This window comes from Eschrichtius robustus, chromosome 2 (assembly GCF_028021215.1).
Source record: "Eschrichtius robustus isolate mEscRob2 chromosome 2, mEscRob2.pri, whole genome shotgun sequence".
NCBI classification, from domain to species: domain Eukaryota; kingdom Metazoa; phylum Chordata; class Mammalia; order Artiodactyla; family Eschrichtiidae; genus Eschrichtius; species Eschrichtius robustus.
In genome coordinates, this window is record NC_090825.1 from 77,715,655 (window position 1) to 77,734,469 (window position 18,815).

The 18,815-nt window shown below is 40.4% G+C and overlaps 1 protein-coding gene across 2 annotated transcripts in view; it reads right to left on the bottom strand.

Annotated features, from left to right (window-relative positions):
* The window catches only part of PCSK1 (proprotein convertase subtilisin/kexin type 1), a 44,897-nt gene extending 42,920 nt beyond the window's left edge, over positions 1–1,977 (bottom strand). Inside the window, exon 1 of one of the 2 annotated variants that reach the window (XM_068535662.1) lies at positions 1,302–1,977. In XM_068535662.1, coding sequence (XP_068391763.1) covers positions 1,302–1,481 — 180 coding nt within the window. In that variant the 5' untranslated portion in view covers positions 1,482–1,977. The remainder of the gene's footprint in view (positions 1–1,301) is intronic. The other variant, XM_068535661.1, reaches the window with a different exon arrangement.
* Between the last annotated feature and the right edge of the window lie 16,838 nt (positions 1,978–18,815).

The window sequence follows — 18,815 nt, forward strand, 5'->3', positions numbered from 1 at the left end:
ATTCCTCAGCCCCTAACACGGAGCCTAGCACAGAACAAGGACTGGGTAAAAGCAAAAGTATGGGTCTGCTACTGGGACACGGAGAAGAGAATTCAATATGTGTATTGACTTTCCTGCTGGGGATTCCAGACAGTTTGGTCATGAAGTTGGAGAATGAAGCCTCTGGCAAGGAAAGGCACATCCCCCAGTGCATCTGGATCTATGGAATTGCCAACGCCCACACCCCATTACTCATCCATGACTTCAGCTGCATCTCTACCACCACCTCTAGAAAAAACGCGCCAAAATGTTTTACAACTCTTTCCTCCCTCCCACCCCCCGTTTCCATGCACAGCAACTTACAAGGCAAGGAATGAGGGCTTGATTCTGAGCCAAGGGAAAGGAAAGCTCAGATTAGAACTCACACCCTCTGCGGCGCACAGCTAAGGAGCCCCCTACATAATGCCTTAACGCCCCCCCCCCCCCGCCCTCCAGCTGTCTATTAACCAAGGCCTTGCTTGGACGGGCAACAGTTTTTTTCACAAGATGAAACCCCTGGAAAGCTAATACGCATTTGGCTGGGGAACAAGAAAGAAAGAAATCCTTTCCCCAGTCACTTCGGCAGCTTGACCCTTCAGGGGAACTGACGAAGCAAAGTTGTGAAGCTCGGACTTTGCAAGTTTCCATTGAGAATCCAGAGCTCCCGGTAGAGGCCCGGAGAGTTGGTCCCATGTCTTTCACCCACCTCATCTACCACTCCGTAGCCCCCGAGCCCCCGGGTCGCGAGTCCCGGCCACTGACACTCTCCCAATGCCCTGGGCGTATCCTCGAAGGCTGCCGGCGAACATCTCCAAGCCTGCTTGACCCCTTGCATTAGGACTTGGATCTGATGCTGCCATATTGAAAAGAATGAAACAGCCAGCTCCTGACGCAGACCCGCTGAGTCCCAGGGGACAGAGCGCTCTGCCTCTCCTCTGGGCACTGGTTGGTAAGAGCCTCCGTGCATCTCAAGTTCCGTGAACAAGCGTGGAGGGATTTTTCTTCCATACCGCGCGGGAATGGATTTCAATTCCAGAGCGGACAACAACAAGACTAAGCTGTACCCAGCTGCAGCGGCTTGGTTCTGCCTGGCTGCGCCCAGCCCAAACAATAAATAAGGCAAGCCGTCTCCAAGCGCGCCGGGGCCGAGAGCTGGAGATGCTCGTGCTCTTCGCCACTGTGCTCAGGAGAGTGCAGCCTGGGACTCCCGCACGGGAGATTACGCTCCAGTCCCGCCAGCCCCCTCGAACCCCGGAAAGTTTTCTGAAAGTGCAAACTCTTACCTGACCCAGAAGGTCATAGCCCAGCTCCTCGGCTATCGCTGAGGCTGCCTCCGGTCCCCCGGGGATCTCCGCCGCCCATTCATTCACAAACTGCCTCTTCGCTTTTACATTATTCAGTGCACACCAAGCGCAAAAGAGAGCGAAAGCAGTACACTGCAGAGTCCAGGCTCTTGGCTCCATGGCTCTCCCACTCGCTCGCACACGAGTGGGAAGGAGAGGGGGGATGAGAAGCAAGATAGAAAAGCCAGAAAGGATCGCCCCTTCCACCCTCCGGCTCTGGACCACTTCTCGCTCCCGGTTGTTCTGCGACAAGACAGAGAGACGCGCCGGAGAGGCTGGGTGGCGGCGAGCGCTCAGTGCAGCGCTTCGGTCTCCCGGTCTCCCGGTCTCCCGGTCTCCCGGCAGAGTGGAGCCCCAGCCCTTCCGAGTCGGAATGGAAATCAGTGTTTACACGTCAAATCTACGAAAGCCATCTCTTGACGTCAGATCTACCTGGACTAAGAGCTGGATGGTATTCCCAGCGGGATGGAGAAGCGGCTAAAATAAGCAGCAGAGAAGAAAAGGAAGGAAACGTTTGCTCGTATCGGTTAAGTCTGCTCCCGTTCTGATTGTAAATTCTGTAGCCGTGAGAAACACCTTCACTTCTCAAAGAGAAGTGCCCCATTTGAATATAACTACCAGGAATCAAAGATCTGGAGTCCAGCACACTTTCCTTCCCTTCTGTCCGTTTTCTTTATCTTTACTTGATTATCTTGTGTAAGAGGAGAAGGGAGGGAGGAGGATTCTTATAACGGCCCTGTGGATATCGGCGCCTGCTGTGAAGAGCAGGGCTTTTCAGTCTTTCAAATCGGACAGAGGCTGGGAGGGCAGAGAGAAGAAGGGAAGCTTCTACTGCCCGGATTCTAACCTAAATTGTCTGGGAAAATGAGCACTTCTGGAAGACAATGCTAAAGCAATACTTTTAAAAACGTATTTTTAACCATTCAAACCACCTTAGTTAACAAGTTTACATCCTTCTTTCCTCTGTTTCTCAACCTCAGTAAAACAATATCTAAAATTCTATCCCAGATATTGCAGGACCCACTATCACCCACTTTACAGTCCTTATCAGAAAAAATGATTAATCTCGTGATTTTAAAATTTTATTTATTTTTATTCACATGATTTTTAAAAACAGAAAATTATTTCCTTTATTTATAAACAAGGGAGTGTAGGGGCCCAAGTGCTGTTGTGTTGACTCAGGGAGAGAAAGAGCAGGTTTCATTCGCTCTGAACTTTCCATTCTTCCTTCAGCTCTTCACTTTGGGGTTGAACTGAAGCTATGCCATTACTTTCCCATAAAATGCACAATTTCTTTTTGTGGGAGAGTGTTTTCCCGTGGAAAGAGAATAAGCAGACGTCTAAATGATTCTCCCCGCCACCCCCCCTCCCCCCCGATCCCAGAACGGGGAAATGGGTACAGTGCACTGTGGCTGAACCTCTTCTGATCCTGAGGGGTTGAACCTGGCGGGAAATGCCAGGATCTCCATTCAGCACCGAGGGATGGACAGCGCCACAAGCGCTGGTTGCTGGAGCTGCCCTTCTGAGCTCCAAAAACTGTCGTCCTCCCGCAACCGCCTAGAACCAAACTGTTTCTCTTTTGACTGGTGCCTTTCCTCTCTTTAAAATGGAAAAATAAGAAATTGACCTCAAGGGAGAAGTACGGTTAGGTGATGATCGTGACTACTTGCGTCGGAGTTCGCGGGAAAGTGACGGTCTCAGCCCAAAAGTAAAATAGCAGGGGATTCAAAGTCTTGCCTGCGAAAGGTCTTTTTCTTTTTTTAAGCTCCCAGCCGCCGGGGGGCGCAGCCTATTCTAAAAGAAGAAAAGAGATAAGAGTGGAAGAAAGCATACGAGCTTGTGGAGAAAGGAAGCAAGAGATAACTCTTTACCGGAAGCAAATGAGATGGAGGCTTGGTGGAGGATAAGGCTGAGAAATGCATTTGCCTCCATGTTTGCAGAAATGTGGAGTAGCTTGATAATTTCTTTAAACCTAAAGCTTCTTAACAAAAACACATTCCAACGTTAATAAGCCATGTGGTGCAGTTAAGTCTATTACTATAATGTAACTGTCACATGAGGTGCTGTAGAATGGGCTCAGATTGGTAGTTCTTCTGTCAGCTCTGTAAATTCACATGTGTGAATGTTGATGGCTGGGTGAACTGTCTTCTTTTCTCTTCGTGCCTCAGCCTGAGTTGTGGCCTCAAGCTCTCTAGGGTGTTTCATTCTCACAACAGACAGATGCTGTGTGCTAGCAAAGCAAAAGAAACTTGTGGCAAATATTTAATAATGGTGCTTCATTATTAAATATTTTAAAATATTTAATATTATTTATTTAAAATATTTAATATTATTTAATAAATATTATTAAATATCTACTGTCAGTTTGACAGTTCAAGTAAATCGTTAGCGAGGCCAATGTCTCAATAATGAAGAATTTGTCTTAAATGGAGTACCCTACACACCTGTAATAAACATTTGGTTGATATATTTAATACGGCAAACTAAATTCTCACAGTAAAAAGATAATATCCCCATCCAAACGATATACTGTATATATATATATACATATATATGTATATATATATGTGTATATATATATATATGTATATATATATATGTCAGTAATTTATTTTGAAATTCTCTGAATCTTATCTGATGGACCTTATTTGGCACAGTTTCTGGGATGCAGAAGAAATGAGTGTTTACCAAGGCTGGAGGGTGCAAATAGATGTAGAACTCATCCTAACTTTGTCATATCAAGGGCTAGTCTTATCCTGCTATGTGGATGATAGTAATAACCTCCAGGCCCATCACTGTCATATTTTATATCATGAATTAGAAGAGCCAATTATCACCCTTAAGTTGGTTCTAACAGCATTTGATTCATCTGATTAATTTATGTAGAAAACAGGATAATTCAGAAACCGAGGAGGACTGTGTTTCTATTACGAATTATTAAGTAAGTGTCATGCCTTTCATGACTGCTCCCAACTGCCCAGTGATACAGTTAATCATTTATTAGGTTTTCTTGGAAAGTAATAAGAGAAAGGCTATTATGAACAGGAAGTAAGAATATGTTCAGAGATGACCGTATCTCTTTAGTCTTAGAAAACAAAATGTTTAACCCTTTTGTTACAGTGCAATAAACTATGTACACTAAAATGCACAAAACCAGGTGCTCAAGGATTTATCACAGCGTGAACACTATGTAACCATTCAGGTCAAGAAAAAGAGCATTGCTAGCCCTCCAGTATAATATTCCAGGTGTTTTTTCAAGAGGCATAGGAGAAGGAGTGAGGAAATAACTTAGGTTTAACATTTTCCAATTGTTATGTAGACTTACCTGTTTTCTTTGGGTAATAGTAGTTATATATTAAGACAAATATATAATTAATTAGTCTGTATACTAGAAGATATTTGGTAACGGAACATATTATAGAGGGAAATCTACCTATAGCAGTGTTCCCCCAAGTAGAAAATTACAATATTTGTATGACACACTGGGGTAAAACTGGAGGAAATTTGGGAATATCTGTACTTAGTACTTAGTAAAGATATTCATTACATATTTTTACATGATACAGTTTTGACAAGAAAATAAAATACAATATTTGGAGCAATATATTAAAATTGAATATAGATAACATTAAATTGAGAACTGTGAATATACTGCCATCAATATAACTTTTTAAAAAAAATAAATTTATTTATTTATTTATTTTTGGCTGTGTTGGGTCTTTGTCTCTGCGCGAGGGCTTTCTCTAGTCGCGGCGAGTGGGGGCCGCTCCTCATCGCGGTGCGCGGGCTTCTCACTATCGCGGCTTCTCTTGTTGCGGAGCACAGGCTCCAGACGCGCAGGCTCAGCAGTTGTGGCTCACGGGCCCAGTTGCTCCGCGGCATGTGGGATCCTCCCAGACCAGGGCTCGAACCCGTGTCCCCTGAATTGGCAGGCAGACCCTCGACCACTGCGCCACCGGGGAAGCCCCATCATCAATGTAACTTTTTATCTCAGGTTTTATGCTTGAAAGCCTATATACCATTTCTAATCAAAACATTTTCATGTAAGGCTTTTTGAATTGTTGATGGTTGCTGTCAATGAAAAAAAAATTTCGTACAAGAGAATAAAAATTTTGAAACAAGTTTTACAACCATTAAACAATTTGCAACATTTGATTTTAAATGTAGCAACCCTTCCTTTTAGCTCCTTGCCAAATTTACCATTGGAATTTCATAAGAGGATGCTATAGATTTAGAATTTACCTAAACTTTGTCAAGTATTACAAAATCATTTTTCTAAATTGAAAAATACACGTACCTTTTAGAGATGTTACCATGCACCTACTTTGCCACAAATGGATAAAAGTATTTAATGTATGGGAAAACTGATATTGGGGTCATCACCTAAAGATACACCTGCCAAAAACCTCTTTCTTTCTCATTGTCTATCCTCCCATGGCCAAATTTTGGTGGGCATGCTATGCTAGTGAAGCACTTAAGACGTGAACTTCTCCAACAGATCCACAGATCCTTCTCCTAAGATAAAAATGGATATGGTTGCAGCAAGTTGCTGAAGTTCATATCAATGTGATAGACACTTGGCTTGGTTGAGCTCAATGTCTTGAGGCCAGACTAATGAGTGCTAGGTGTCACTCACTAATCATGATTGACTAATTGCCAACCTGGTTGGGTCTTCTTCCCAGGAGCCCAGGATCAAGCTACTTGCCTGACCTTCCCAAAGGATAAGAAGACCAAATATCTTGAGGGACATCTATAATTCTACCAGCTGGAAAGCCCTAATCTATAGAAATGAAGGTAAGAGAATAATAAAGCAAAGTCAGTACACAGAAAGGCTCTGGGGTGGATGGATAATTATAAAGGACTTTTGTTGAATGAACTAGACAAACACATAAAGTCTTGAATTTAATATAGATTTGGATTATTAAAATTGAAGAAATGAGTGCTATTCTAATTATTGAACATGACTCGTCACTTCTAATGAAAGTGGATAATTAAATGTAGTCATATACAAGTATTTATTAACAATTTTTCTTACCTTAGAACAGGTTCCTTAAAAATATGCATTTACTGAGTAAGTTTTGGAGTATGGCTGCTTCTGTTTCCAGGCAATGCTCCTGCTTCCTCTATGCGCTCAAACACTGCCATTTTCATATGGAAAACACAGTACATAACTGCTCTCTTTGTTCCTGAAGTGTATTTTTTTTAATGAAAATTATAGACTCTCAGTATCAAAAAGTAACCTTAACAGTTCTCTGGTTCCTTGCTTCTCAAAGTGTGGTCCATATACCAAATGATAGGCATCACTTTGGAGCTTGTTAGAAATTTACTCTCTCAGCCCCCACCCCAAAACTACTGAATCAGAATCAGTTTTTCTAATTAGTCCATGTTGATTCACATGCAATTAAAGTTTGAGAAGCACTGATCTAGTTAACACATCCCTAAATACTTGACACTCCTCAGGAATTGTCCTTTTCACCATTGAGAATGATGTTAACTGTGGGTTTGCCATTTATGGCCTTTATTTTGTTGAGGTAAGTTCCCTCTATTCCCACTTCTGGAGAGCTTTTATCATAAATGGGTGTTGAATTTTGTCAGAAGCTTTTTCTGCATCTATTGAGATGATCATATGGTGTTTATTCTTCAGTTTGTTAATGTGGTGTACCACACTGATTGATTTGTGTATATTGAAGAACCCTTGCATCCCTGGGATAAATCCCACTTGGTCATGGTGTATGATCCTTTTAATGTATTGCTGGATTCGGATTGCTAGTATTTAGTTGAGTATTTTTGCGTCTGTGTTCATCAGTGATATTAGCCTGTAATTTTTTTTTTTTTTTTGGTGGTATCTTTGTCTGGTTTTGGTGTGATGGTGATGGTGGCCTCACAGAATGAGCTTGAGAGTATTCCTTCCTCTGCAATTTTTGGGAAGAGTTTCAGAAGGATAGGGTTAACTCTCATCTAAATGTTTGATAGAATTCATCTGTGAAGCCATCTGGTCCTGGACTTTGGTTTGTTGTAAGTATTTTAATCACTGTTTCAGTTTCAGTACTTGTGGTTGGTCTGTTCATATTTTCTCTTTCTTCCTGGTTCAGTCTTGGAAGATTGTATCTTTCTAAGAATTTGTCCATTTCTTCTAGGTGGTCCCTTTTTTTGGCATATAGTTGCTTGTGTAGTAGTCTCTTACGAGCCTTTGTATTTCTGTGGTGTCAGTTGTAACTTCTTTTTCATTTCTAATTTTATTGATTTGAGTGGATAAAGAAGATGTGGTACACATATATGATGAAATATTACTCAGCTATAAAAAGGAATGAAATAATGCCATTTGCAGCAACATGGATGGACCTAGAGATTATCATACTAAGTGAAGTAAGTCAGACACAGAAAGACAAATATCATATGATATCACTCATATGTGGAGTCTAATAAAAAAATAAAGATCCAAATGAACTTATTTACAAAACAGAAACAGACTACAGATATTGAGAACAATCTTATGGTTACCAAAGTGGAAACGTCGAAGGGGGGAGGGATAAATCAAGAGCTTTGGTGAACATACACACACTACTATGTATAAGACAGATAACCAACAAGGGCCTACTGTATAGCACAGGGAAGTCTAATCAATATTATGTGATAACCTATATGAGAAAAGAATCTAAAAAGAATGAATATATGTATATGTATAACTGAATCACTTTGCTGTACACCTGAAACTAACACAACATTGTAAGTCAGCTCTACTCCAATAAAATTAAAATTTTTAAGAAAAGGAATATTTCTTTCAAGTGGTTAGGTAATTCAAGGTCTCCCAAAACAGCCCATTCTTTGGTTTGGGTTGCCTCAAATAGTTACAAAGCCCTTCCTTATAATGACATAAATCTTCCCTCATTATCTGCCTCTAGTCATGCTAACTTTGCCCTATAGTACGACACTGATAGGTCTCAAGCTCTTTTCTTTATGACAGCTCTTCTGACCTGGAAGACAGATTATTATGTCTTGTCTAAGTTTTTTCTACTCTAGGTTAAACAGCCCCAATCTTTTTAATGATTTTTGCATCCTGGTTACTCTTGTCTGAACAGGGTCTTTTTAACATACTTTTAAAAATATGGCACCCAGAATTAAATGTAATATAGTTGGCCAAACCTGTGTTGATTAGAGCAAGAATTTTACCTCTTTTTGGAAACTATCCTTTTGCCACTATAGCCTAAAACGTAGTTAGCTTTACTTTTTTCTTATTGAACAAATAATTTACTAGAATCTCTATTTGTAGTCACATGTGCTGCTATTAAATTACATTTCCACCCTGATTTGCACAGTTTTTATGTTTTTGTTATCTGTGTATATAGAGGCAGGGGGTTAAGTGATTTCCTTGTTGAGTTTCAGCCTCTCAGGATTTTTGGAATCTTGATTTTTTCATCCATTGATTTGCTCCTAGCTTTATGCTATATACAAATGTAGTCAACTTTCCATTAGTATCTTCATTCAAGTTATTAATAAAAAGATTTTAATTAATTAAGATGGAACCATTAGAAACTTCCCTACAAGTTAACTGATTTAATAATCATTATGCTTTAGAATCAGTTACAAATTTATCTTGCCGGTGACTGTTTAAAAGGAAAGCAAAAAGACCTTGTCACATGATATGCAGAAGTCCAGATATATAGTGGCTATAGGACTGACTCTATGTCATGCTGGGTGTCAGTGATCAAAATTTATTTTGTGAGTAATAAAAACCAAAAATTTAATAGTTTGTTCTGAAATTGATGGTAGTTCACTGATCTAGTTCATAGAACTTACTTCTTTTTCATTTTTGACTCTCTCGTCTTTCAGTACTGATCTTTATTCTGCTTTCTGGTATTCCTCAGTGATCTTTGACACTGGTTCAGGTGTCTCCCTTTTAGAATAAATTTATTCTTAATTGAAGTTTACCCATATTATCTGTCCCCTTCCCTTGAATTAGTCCCAAGTAGTAGTGGTATAAACAGAATCATCTGATACATGTAACATTTTTGTCTATCAAAACAAAAGTCATCTTGGATGAATCAAAATTATTTTGGTTTCAAAAGACAAAGAGCTGTATCCTAACTAAAACTAGCTTAAACAAGAAAAAGGAAATACATTGGCTTATGTTATTAAAGCTTGAAAAAAGAAAGATAGAACTGGCCCAGAAGACTGGGATCAGAGACTTAAACAGCATTATCGAGTGTCCTCCCCACCCCCTCTCTCCTCACTTCTCAGCTTCTACATCTTCTTAGCTCTCGTTTCTCAGGCTTTTCCAAAGGGTAAAATACACAACTGTTGGTACTTCTGGGATCACAGCTTTGCAGTTCATAAACCAAGGAGAAAAAGAGGACCTCCTTTCCATCCTCAACATGAAAGTCTCAGAGCAAAACTCTGGGTGCTTGGTAGGTTTGGGTGATATGTTTGCCCTGGGCCAATCACTGTGGCCAGGAAGTTTTAATGTTGTGATTGGCCACATGTAGGCCATGTGGCCAACGTTGTATTTGAAAGTGAGAGGAGGGTATTAGCTTTACTACGACTTGTAGCCGCATCATTATTTCAGTGTTTTCAGTAAGGAAAGAGCAATTCCCCAAAGGAAGGGTGAAGGTGAGGTCCCTATAATAAAGGAAGAAAAAGTGTTTAGAAACAAAAGGAAGTTCCCCTCATAAAAGGAGAAAAAGTGTTTAGAAACATAAACAATCACCATGCCCTTCAGTAGGCAGAAAGCAAGTAAAGAATAGTCATTGACAATTCATATTTTCCCATTCTGCATATTATCTGTCCCGTGATTGATGCATTTAAGCATCATTCAACATTTAAAAGCAAATATCAATGTTGAATTAATTAATTTAGACAAAATAATATAAATATAGCATGTGATAAATTTAAATCCTTAAAAATTGTTTAAAGAAGACTTAGGGGTAAGGTTATAAAAACAAGATAATATCTTTCCTAACTTTGCATCTTGAAAGTTTAGATTTACAAAAGGTTACAAAAACAGTACATAGAACTCTTATGTACCCTTCACTCAGCTTTCCCATCTCAGGTATCTATAGTACAATTAGCTAAACCAAGACATTAACATTGATACAATACTATTAACTATTCTACAGAACTTCTTCAAATTTTCTCATGATTAGATTGGAATTATGCATTTTTTAGTAGGAAGTGATGTTCTGTCATTTTCATTCCTGGTATCAGGAGGTACAGATATCCACATGTCTAATTACTAGTGATGCTATCTCTGATCACTTGAGTAAAGTGGCACTGGCCATGTTATCCTCCACGATAAAGTTACTATTTGAGAAAGACTATTTCAATGCAAAAATAATTGTTGAAGTCATGATAAAAAGAACCAAAGTAAATTAATAATATCCAAATTTATTTTTTTGAGAAAATAAAAATAATTTCACTTCCACGGACACTTGTACTTATGATCCTCGTTATTTATTTTTCCACATTCCAGGAGATTGCTTTTCAGCCTTACTGATTGTATTTCTTGCTTGTCATGTCTGAGATCAGGGTTGGCCCACTCTTATAACCACAATTAGAGACTATTGTCTGAGGCCTGCTTTTCCTTACCTGTTTACAGCAGCTTCAGTGCAGTCCTTCTAGGATTACATTTGTTTAAACAATAAGCAGATTAATTCCAGCATTCACTGGAGGGCGATGAGAAGCAAAGGAAAAGTTAGGTTCAGTCCACTGTTGTTTATCCCTCACTGGCCCTGCTAGAAAGACAGCCTGAGGATGACCAATCCTAAAGCTGATGCTGGGGGATGGAGGAGGGTCTTAAATTGCCACCCTAGCGCAGATGACTCAGTTCTCAGCTGCTCTCCTGGGCCTCTTTGACCACCGCTCTCTGACTGGAAAGAGAAAGCAAATCTGTGAAAGCAGAATCTGTCCATAGCACATTACTTCAAAATTCTGAACTGGTTTCTGACGCTCAAGCTCAGGAGATGTCTAATGCAATAGGGTTTTCTGGCTTCTTTTAAAAACTAGAAAATATGTGTCTGAATTCCCACCATTCTCAGACACTGAGACAAAGTGTCAATTTCTGCCATTACGTTTACCCCCGCTTTTGTTTTCTTATGACAGAGTTCAGGTATCCTTAACTGTATCGAAAGTGGGAAAACAAAGCACAGCAGAAGGAATCAAGTATTTAAAGACAACTTTCTCTTATGCCTGACTTACTCGTTCAGCTATGGTATCTGCCTGTCTCCTCTGAGTATTTGCGTCTTCAACCTTTTCCCTGGAGCCTCCTGAAGACTCTTTCCTGTGTTGTCCAGAACTGGCCACACTGCAGCCATAGCTCTTTACTCACGACAAGAAAGAGGCAAAGGACAGCAGGTCCAATAGCTTAAGAAAAGGTGTAATTGGCCAGGTCTGGGTTGTTACATCCCAGGAAGAAACTAATAGGTGGCAAGAGTTCATTCCCAGCCCATGAACTTGGGAAAGAGATGGACTTGGGGGTGGGTGTGTTGGTGGGGATGGAGGTGGAAGGTATGTTAGCAAGGTGAAGGGGTCAATTCAAGGCTGCTCATGGTTTTCTGACTCTCCAGTCCAGATTAATCAGGATTCTAGGGTGGGGTCACACCTACACATGGGGAAATGTGGGGTTTAAGCACTGGGAAAGCTGGGAAAAATGGGCATGAGAAAGTGTTTTGTGGGGTGTCGTGGCTGGTGATCCAGTTTCTCCTTCCTGGTACTCTATCGCTCGAGAAAGCAGAAGCAGGGCCTTTAATTTTATTTGCAAGGTTAGTTGAGAGTTGACTGGAAAACTGACACCATTTGACAGACTGGCCCCAAACTCTACATGGACACTGTTTTGAAAAGCAATAAGCACAGAGGTAAGAACAGGCTCTGGAGCAGACTGCCTGGGTTTGAATCCCAGTTGTGCCACTTATTAGCTGGTGATGTTTGGACATGTTTTCGACCCTTCTGTGCTTTCGTTTCTTCATTTGTAAAAAGGGCTATAATAGTAACTTACCTGATGCAGTTATATAATATACCTAGTGCAAGTAAATGATAGTTATTTTTATTGAGAAAACGGCACTTTGGATATACCACAGTTTTTTTTTTTTGTTTTTTTTTTAAAGACACCAATTGTTGGGGCTTCCCTGGTGGCGCAGTGGTTGAGAGTCTGCCTGCCGGTGCAGGGAACACGGGTTCGGGCCCTGGTCTGGGAAGATCCCACATGCCGCGGAGCAACTAGGCCCGTGAGCCACAATTGCTGAGCCTGCGCGTCTGGAGCCTGTGCTGTGCAACAGGAGGGGCCACGATGGTGAGAGACCTGCGCATTGCGATGAAGAGTGGCCCCCACTTGCCGCAACTAGAGAAAGCCCTCGCACAGAAACGAAGACCCAACACAGCCATAAATAAATAAATAAATAAATAAATAAATAAATAAACAAACAAACAAACAATTAAAAAAAAATCCCCCTCCATACTCTTAACATGGAGTATAGTTTAAAAAAAAAAAAAGACACCAATTGTACTTGAACATTTATGATTATTTTTTTAAATTTATTTATTTATTTTTGGCTGTGTTGGATCTTCGTTTCTGTGCGAGGACTTTCTCTAGTTGCGGCGAGCGGGGGCCACTCTTCATCGCGGTGCGCGGGCCTCTCACTATCGCGGCTTCTCTTGTTGCGGAGCACAGGCTCCAGACACGCAGGCTCAGTAGCTGTGGCTCACGGGCCTAGTTGCTCCGCGGCATGTGGGATCTTCCCAGACCAGGGCTCGAACCCGTGTTCCCTGGCATTAGCAGGCAGATTCTCAACCACTGCGCCACCAAGGAAGCCCCCACAGCTTGTTATAAAAGTGTCTTTTCAATGGGGAGGAGGTTGCGTGGGTGTGGAAGCACACTGGTTGTGTGATTTCAGTGCTTAAACCTGCCGGGCTCTGGCACCCAATTCGCGTATCACTCTCTCCTCTGTTCCTACTCACTGGTTTCCAGTGTGCTCCCCTCCCTCTTTTACTTCTTTCTATCATAGTCTTGCATATTCTCGGTAGATTTTCCCCATAATCCTGTTGAGAGAAGCAAGACAGATTTGATTAACTCTACTCCACTGAGATGCAGAAGAGTGAGGTAATTTACTTTGGGCTCATGCAGCTGACATCACACATTTGACTTTGGGTACCAGCTCCTTCCTCTTTGAGCGCTTGGCATTTGATTTCATGGTGGAGAATAAACAGTCGCTGAGTTAAGGGTATTGGGAGGAACTAGAAAGTTGCTCCTCTAAACACAGTCTCTAAAAATGGCACTTTAAAAAAATGAGGCACTATGTTGACTTGATCTGTTAAGTATGATGAAAATGTATTGTGTGAAAGCTTGAGCCAGTGTATTCTACAGTCAATATCAGGAGTAGTGGTCAGATTTTGAGGCACACAGAGAAAACAGTCAAAGGGGCACCTTTTTAAAAACTTTACTTCACCCCTCCACCTTGTCCTCCTGCTATTTAGAACCAACCTATGATTCTACCTCTGTGATTGAATAGTAACAAAATTACTTCATTTCTATTTTCTAATTTCATGGGGGAAGATTTAGATCTGGCCCACGTGCACCATGATTACAGGAGTGTAATGATAACTGGCATTTATATGGTACCTTATACTCTTGATAAGGAGTTAACATCTACTAGCTTCTCACTACACCAATACCACCAATCCCATTTTACAGACGAGTAACCTAAGTCATAGGCAGGTGAGGCCACCAGGGTTTGCATAATTAATCTGATAGAGCTAAAATGAGAACTCAGGCGTGCAGTACTTCTGTCTTCCTTTGCATGGAATATTTTGATGTTTAATAGTTTGAGCAGTTGAGGATATGAGTCCTCTTACTTAAACTGAAACTTCAGCTTCCTCATCTGTGCAGTAGGGGAAATAATACTGACTACTCTTTATAAGAACTGAAGGTGACTCAATCATGTAAATCGCTTAGAACAGGGCTTGGCGCAGCATGGTAAGTGCTCAGTAAAGGCTGCCTGTCATGACTGCTAGTCTGTCCTCTCTGGTCATTTTCTTGGCCTTGAATCAAAGAGAACTGCCCATGGTTTGAGAGTAATCCTAGAAACACTATGTCCCTAGGTTTATATTATCTTAAAATATTATTACCCTTTGTTGCTTTGGCAAGACTGGGAGCTCGAAAAATAAATGAGTTAAATTGGACAGCATCCCTGGCATTAGTACCAGGCATATTTTAGGCCAGTAATTTTCAAACGGTTTATTTTACATAAAGCTCACCTGGGGTGCTTGTTTAAAATGCAGATTGCTAAGCATCCCTCCTCCCATTCTGATTCTTGGAGAGTGTGGGGTGTAGGAATCTGCAAACTTTAACAAATACCCTTGGAGGTCATAAGAAACTCTGAAAGGCCCTTAACCAGTGTTGACTCCCACCCTGCTGTTCCTTCTCCTGCTCCTCTTCCTTCTGTTCCTTTTTTGTTTTTGTCATTGTGATCATCACCCTCTTCATCCCCTTGTCTTCTCTATCTTCTCATTTCTTTCTTCTTTTTTTTTTTTAGCCTTTCAAATAGACTGCCTGAGGTTATTTTCCACTGTTAAGCTAGCTATATTATTATCTCTTTAGAGAAAATGCCACTGAACCTGGGGGAAAAATACAGAGTAATTACTCAAAGGGAAAAATATATATATATATAACTTCCCTGGAGCCAATTAGGAAGACAATTATTTAGTTGAAGTGATCATTTTGCTCTCACATCGCTGTAGGGCTCTGGCCCTCTCACAAAGAGTAAAATAGCCCATGTTTGTTTCCGGAGCTTATTAACATTAGAACCAAATTTAATGCCCTGACAGTAGTTTTAAAGTCTTTCCTATTAAGATGCATAACTAGGTATAGGATTATTATCCATACAATCCAATAGGAATCTTATTTATATTGATATTTTTGCTTCAAATCAGCCAGGCATTCCAAGAAATATGTTCTTGGTCCTCTCTCCCCATCCCAGTTCCCACCTTATTGAACCTTATTGCTGAGAAACCAGAAAAGAGAGCCAAGTGCCAACTATAAACCACTTAAACGAACAAAGTAGGGTCACCTATTCAGATACTATATCTGTACAGCTTCAAAGAAAGTAGATATTTAGCGCTTACCAACTTTTAAAGAAATATAAATAGCTAATCCAAAGCATGAGTTTCAAAGTGTTTTTAGCCCAAATTATAGATGTGATTATCAGTGGTTGTCAGTTCTTGCTGCACATTTGGGTCATTTAGGTGGCTTTTAAACAATACTGATGCCATGGACCCACACCCAGAGATTGTGATTGAATTAGTGTGTCCCAGAGCATGCTAGGAAGGAAATCTACTGAGCATCACGGGATGGTTATTAATACACACAGATCAGATTTACTTGACAACTGCAGCTCTCTGCCTCCCTCTGTAAGGCATAGGTACGGATTAAGATTAGAAGTAAAATAAAGCAGAGAATTTTAAGAACGTTTTAGTCTCAATTCCTGCATATTTTAGGGAAAGTGAAATATTAGGTTTAGGACTTCTTAACTGCCTCAGTTCTCCATTTCATTTTGCTAGGGTGTACTTGACCTTGTCAAAATACTCTTATCACCTAATAACATATGCAACTTCAAGGACATTCCACGTGAATCTTAGCAGTATGAAGAATGAAGGTAAAAAGCAAGTTAAGTCTGCTGGTCAGTAATTTCTCATGGCTGAATCAGAGTAGTCATAGAAGTAGCCAGAAGGAGTTGAGAGTTTATTCACCCCACCTCACCCTTTCTGGAGCTTGTGAAGATTAGCTGGAGAGATTTATGTAAAGAGGCTATTTTTTTACACTGGTCTTCAATTTTGGCTTAGGCCTTTTCAGCTCTCGTTGAAAATAGGTGCATTGAGATCATGATTTGCCAATATGCCTCGTGTAACAGATTTTTCACTTTGTAGGTGCTAAAATTTGTTTTATTTAGAAAGATCACTAATAAAGTTCTAGTACTCGCTGTTTGCCTAGATGTTCTGGCACTTGGGAATAAACTTTTCCTGTTTTCTATATTTTAAAGTTTAAAGACCTTTTAGAAGTTGAATTCTTTTCTGATTTTATCTCATGCTGCAAAATCTGCTGGCTTATATAATTTAAAATCTTTCTTTCAAAGATTTCCACCCAATCATTGTCTATAATAGATAAAAGAAAAATCGTTTCTTTCTCATTTACAGTCTTTTTTTTTTCACTACTATTTCTGGAAAATTTTTCTTATATTCCAGCTCTTCCACTGAGTTCTTCATTTTCATTTTTGCCATCATATTGTTAATTTCCAAGAGATCCTTTTTGTTTTACGAATGTTTCTTTTTATTTGTCCTTGTTTTTCTCTCATCGTTGCAAAATGTCCTCATATCTTTGAGAATAGTCATGTCAGTTTTTTGCTTTTTTGAAGTTTCCTCACCCTGTGCAGCCCACTAAGTTTTTTTGTTTTTTGTTTTTTTCTGTTTCTGCTCTGTCAAAGCAAAGGCATTCCTCAGATATCTGGCGATCCTTGATTGCCAGACCTTGTTTAAGAGTGAGGCAAGGAAAGGGTGGTTGGAAGTTGTGATCCTTTCAAAGGGGACTGACAAGTGAGAACTTTGCTATAGGACGGTCTAGTAGATAGCCGAGGTGAGAAAACTGATGCCGGAGTCTTTTAAGTCTTTCCTCTTGGGTTGGTCAGGTGCCACAGAGAAGACTCCAACCACCAACCCCCAGTCTGGAGGAAGAGGGGGTGGCTGCAGAGGGAAAAGAACCCTGGGGAACTCAGCATCCACTATGCCTCACTTAGTTCCATAGGAAGACTCCACCTTTAGTTGTGCTTGTGTCCTGGTAAATCCCTGTTTTACTCTCTGTAGGGAAGAAACCTTTAGTCTTTGGCTGGGGTGGCGAAAGAGTGGATTCCTGGTAGTGATAAGGGGATCTGGGGGTATAGTTGCTTCAGAAGCAGGCTTTAGAGTAATCCGTTTTATTTTAGCATCTCTTTACATCTCAGCTTCCAGAGCCATTTGGTGCCATCAATTCCCAAGCCTTAGGGGAATTCTGAGATGTAGAAAGGGTTAGTTCTTAGTTTTCCCTGCTGCTGGCTTAAGATTCAATTTTCTTGGGTCCGCCAAAGTATTTGCTTTTCTGCTTCCATAATTTTATTGCTATTGCTTCCACTCCTGTTCTAATTACAATGAGTTTATGCCTTAAAAAAATCCCTTCCCTGTAGTTTTTGAGGGGTTTGGGGAGGGAGTGCATGTAGACACATGCATTTAATCAGCTAACTTTACCTGAAAGGATAATAGCCAAACAAATAAACACAATCTAAATGACCCCCAATATTTGACTAGTTAATAAACCCTAGGACTCTCAAAAAATGGAAGATTATCTAATCATTAAAAAATTATGCCAATGAATAGTTATTGACATAGAAATATATCAATTTCCATGTGGAAAATGACAGATTAATAACATTAATAATAGTAGCTAACAAAGTACTTTCCCTGTCCTCACCCTTTGCTAAGGCCCCTAATGAATTTTTTTCATGTAATTTCACCAAAAAAAATGTTATAAGGAAACTATCTTTATTATCCGTTTTATAGATGAGGAAACTGAGGCTTAGACAGACTAAGCAATTTGCCCAAGGTCACAGTATCTTTGGCCCAGATTTGAGAAGACTGTAACTGGGTTCAAAAATGACAGAAATAGAACTCATAGGCACCAATGAATTCTATTCACAAGCTGTATCCAGCGTCAAAAGGGTATGAGAACAGTATTGACAAGGATGCCTCTGACCAAGTATAGCCTCTGGTGTTCCTCTTCTTCCCCCAGGGATAAGGCAGTGGTCAGCAGCTTGAGTAGGTGAGAAATCTAACAAGTCTGAGAGGCCCAGGGCAAACAGTGGTCAGGCTTATTTCCTTTTATGCTTTCCAGGCCATTTCAATCCCCAGAAACAATTTATTCTACCATGTAAGGTAATACTTAGCAATCATGCTACCTGGCTATGTCCAGGTTCTAGGTCCAGAGTTTCTTATTATGACACACTTTTGTGATTTACTTTATTCTACACCTGCACTGTGGGAGTCTTCCACTTATGTGTATTTAGTGGCTCTCCATAAGTAGGTCTGGTCACAGCCTATTTTGTAGAGTTAATAAGCCAAGTTTATAATATATGATTCAATTTCTGTAAAATGAAAAGAAACATGCTGGGTTCTGAGAAAAGATGAACCCAGTTCTCGTTGTTCTGTGTGAAATTGGAGTGGGGAGTAAGGGGTGCTGGGATTCTATTTGGAATTGCAAAATAATTTTGTGTCCAAAAGAACATCAGAGAACTCCTAGGATTACCTCCCTACCAGAACCCTTCATTGAGTCTACATAAGAAACCCATCCTTCTGTTGTTAACTTGACTCTTTATTATGGTATAAGAACCATTTACTCATGACCCTGGGTTACATCACAAAGTACTCTACCATTAACATGACTTTGAA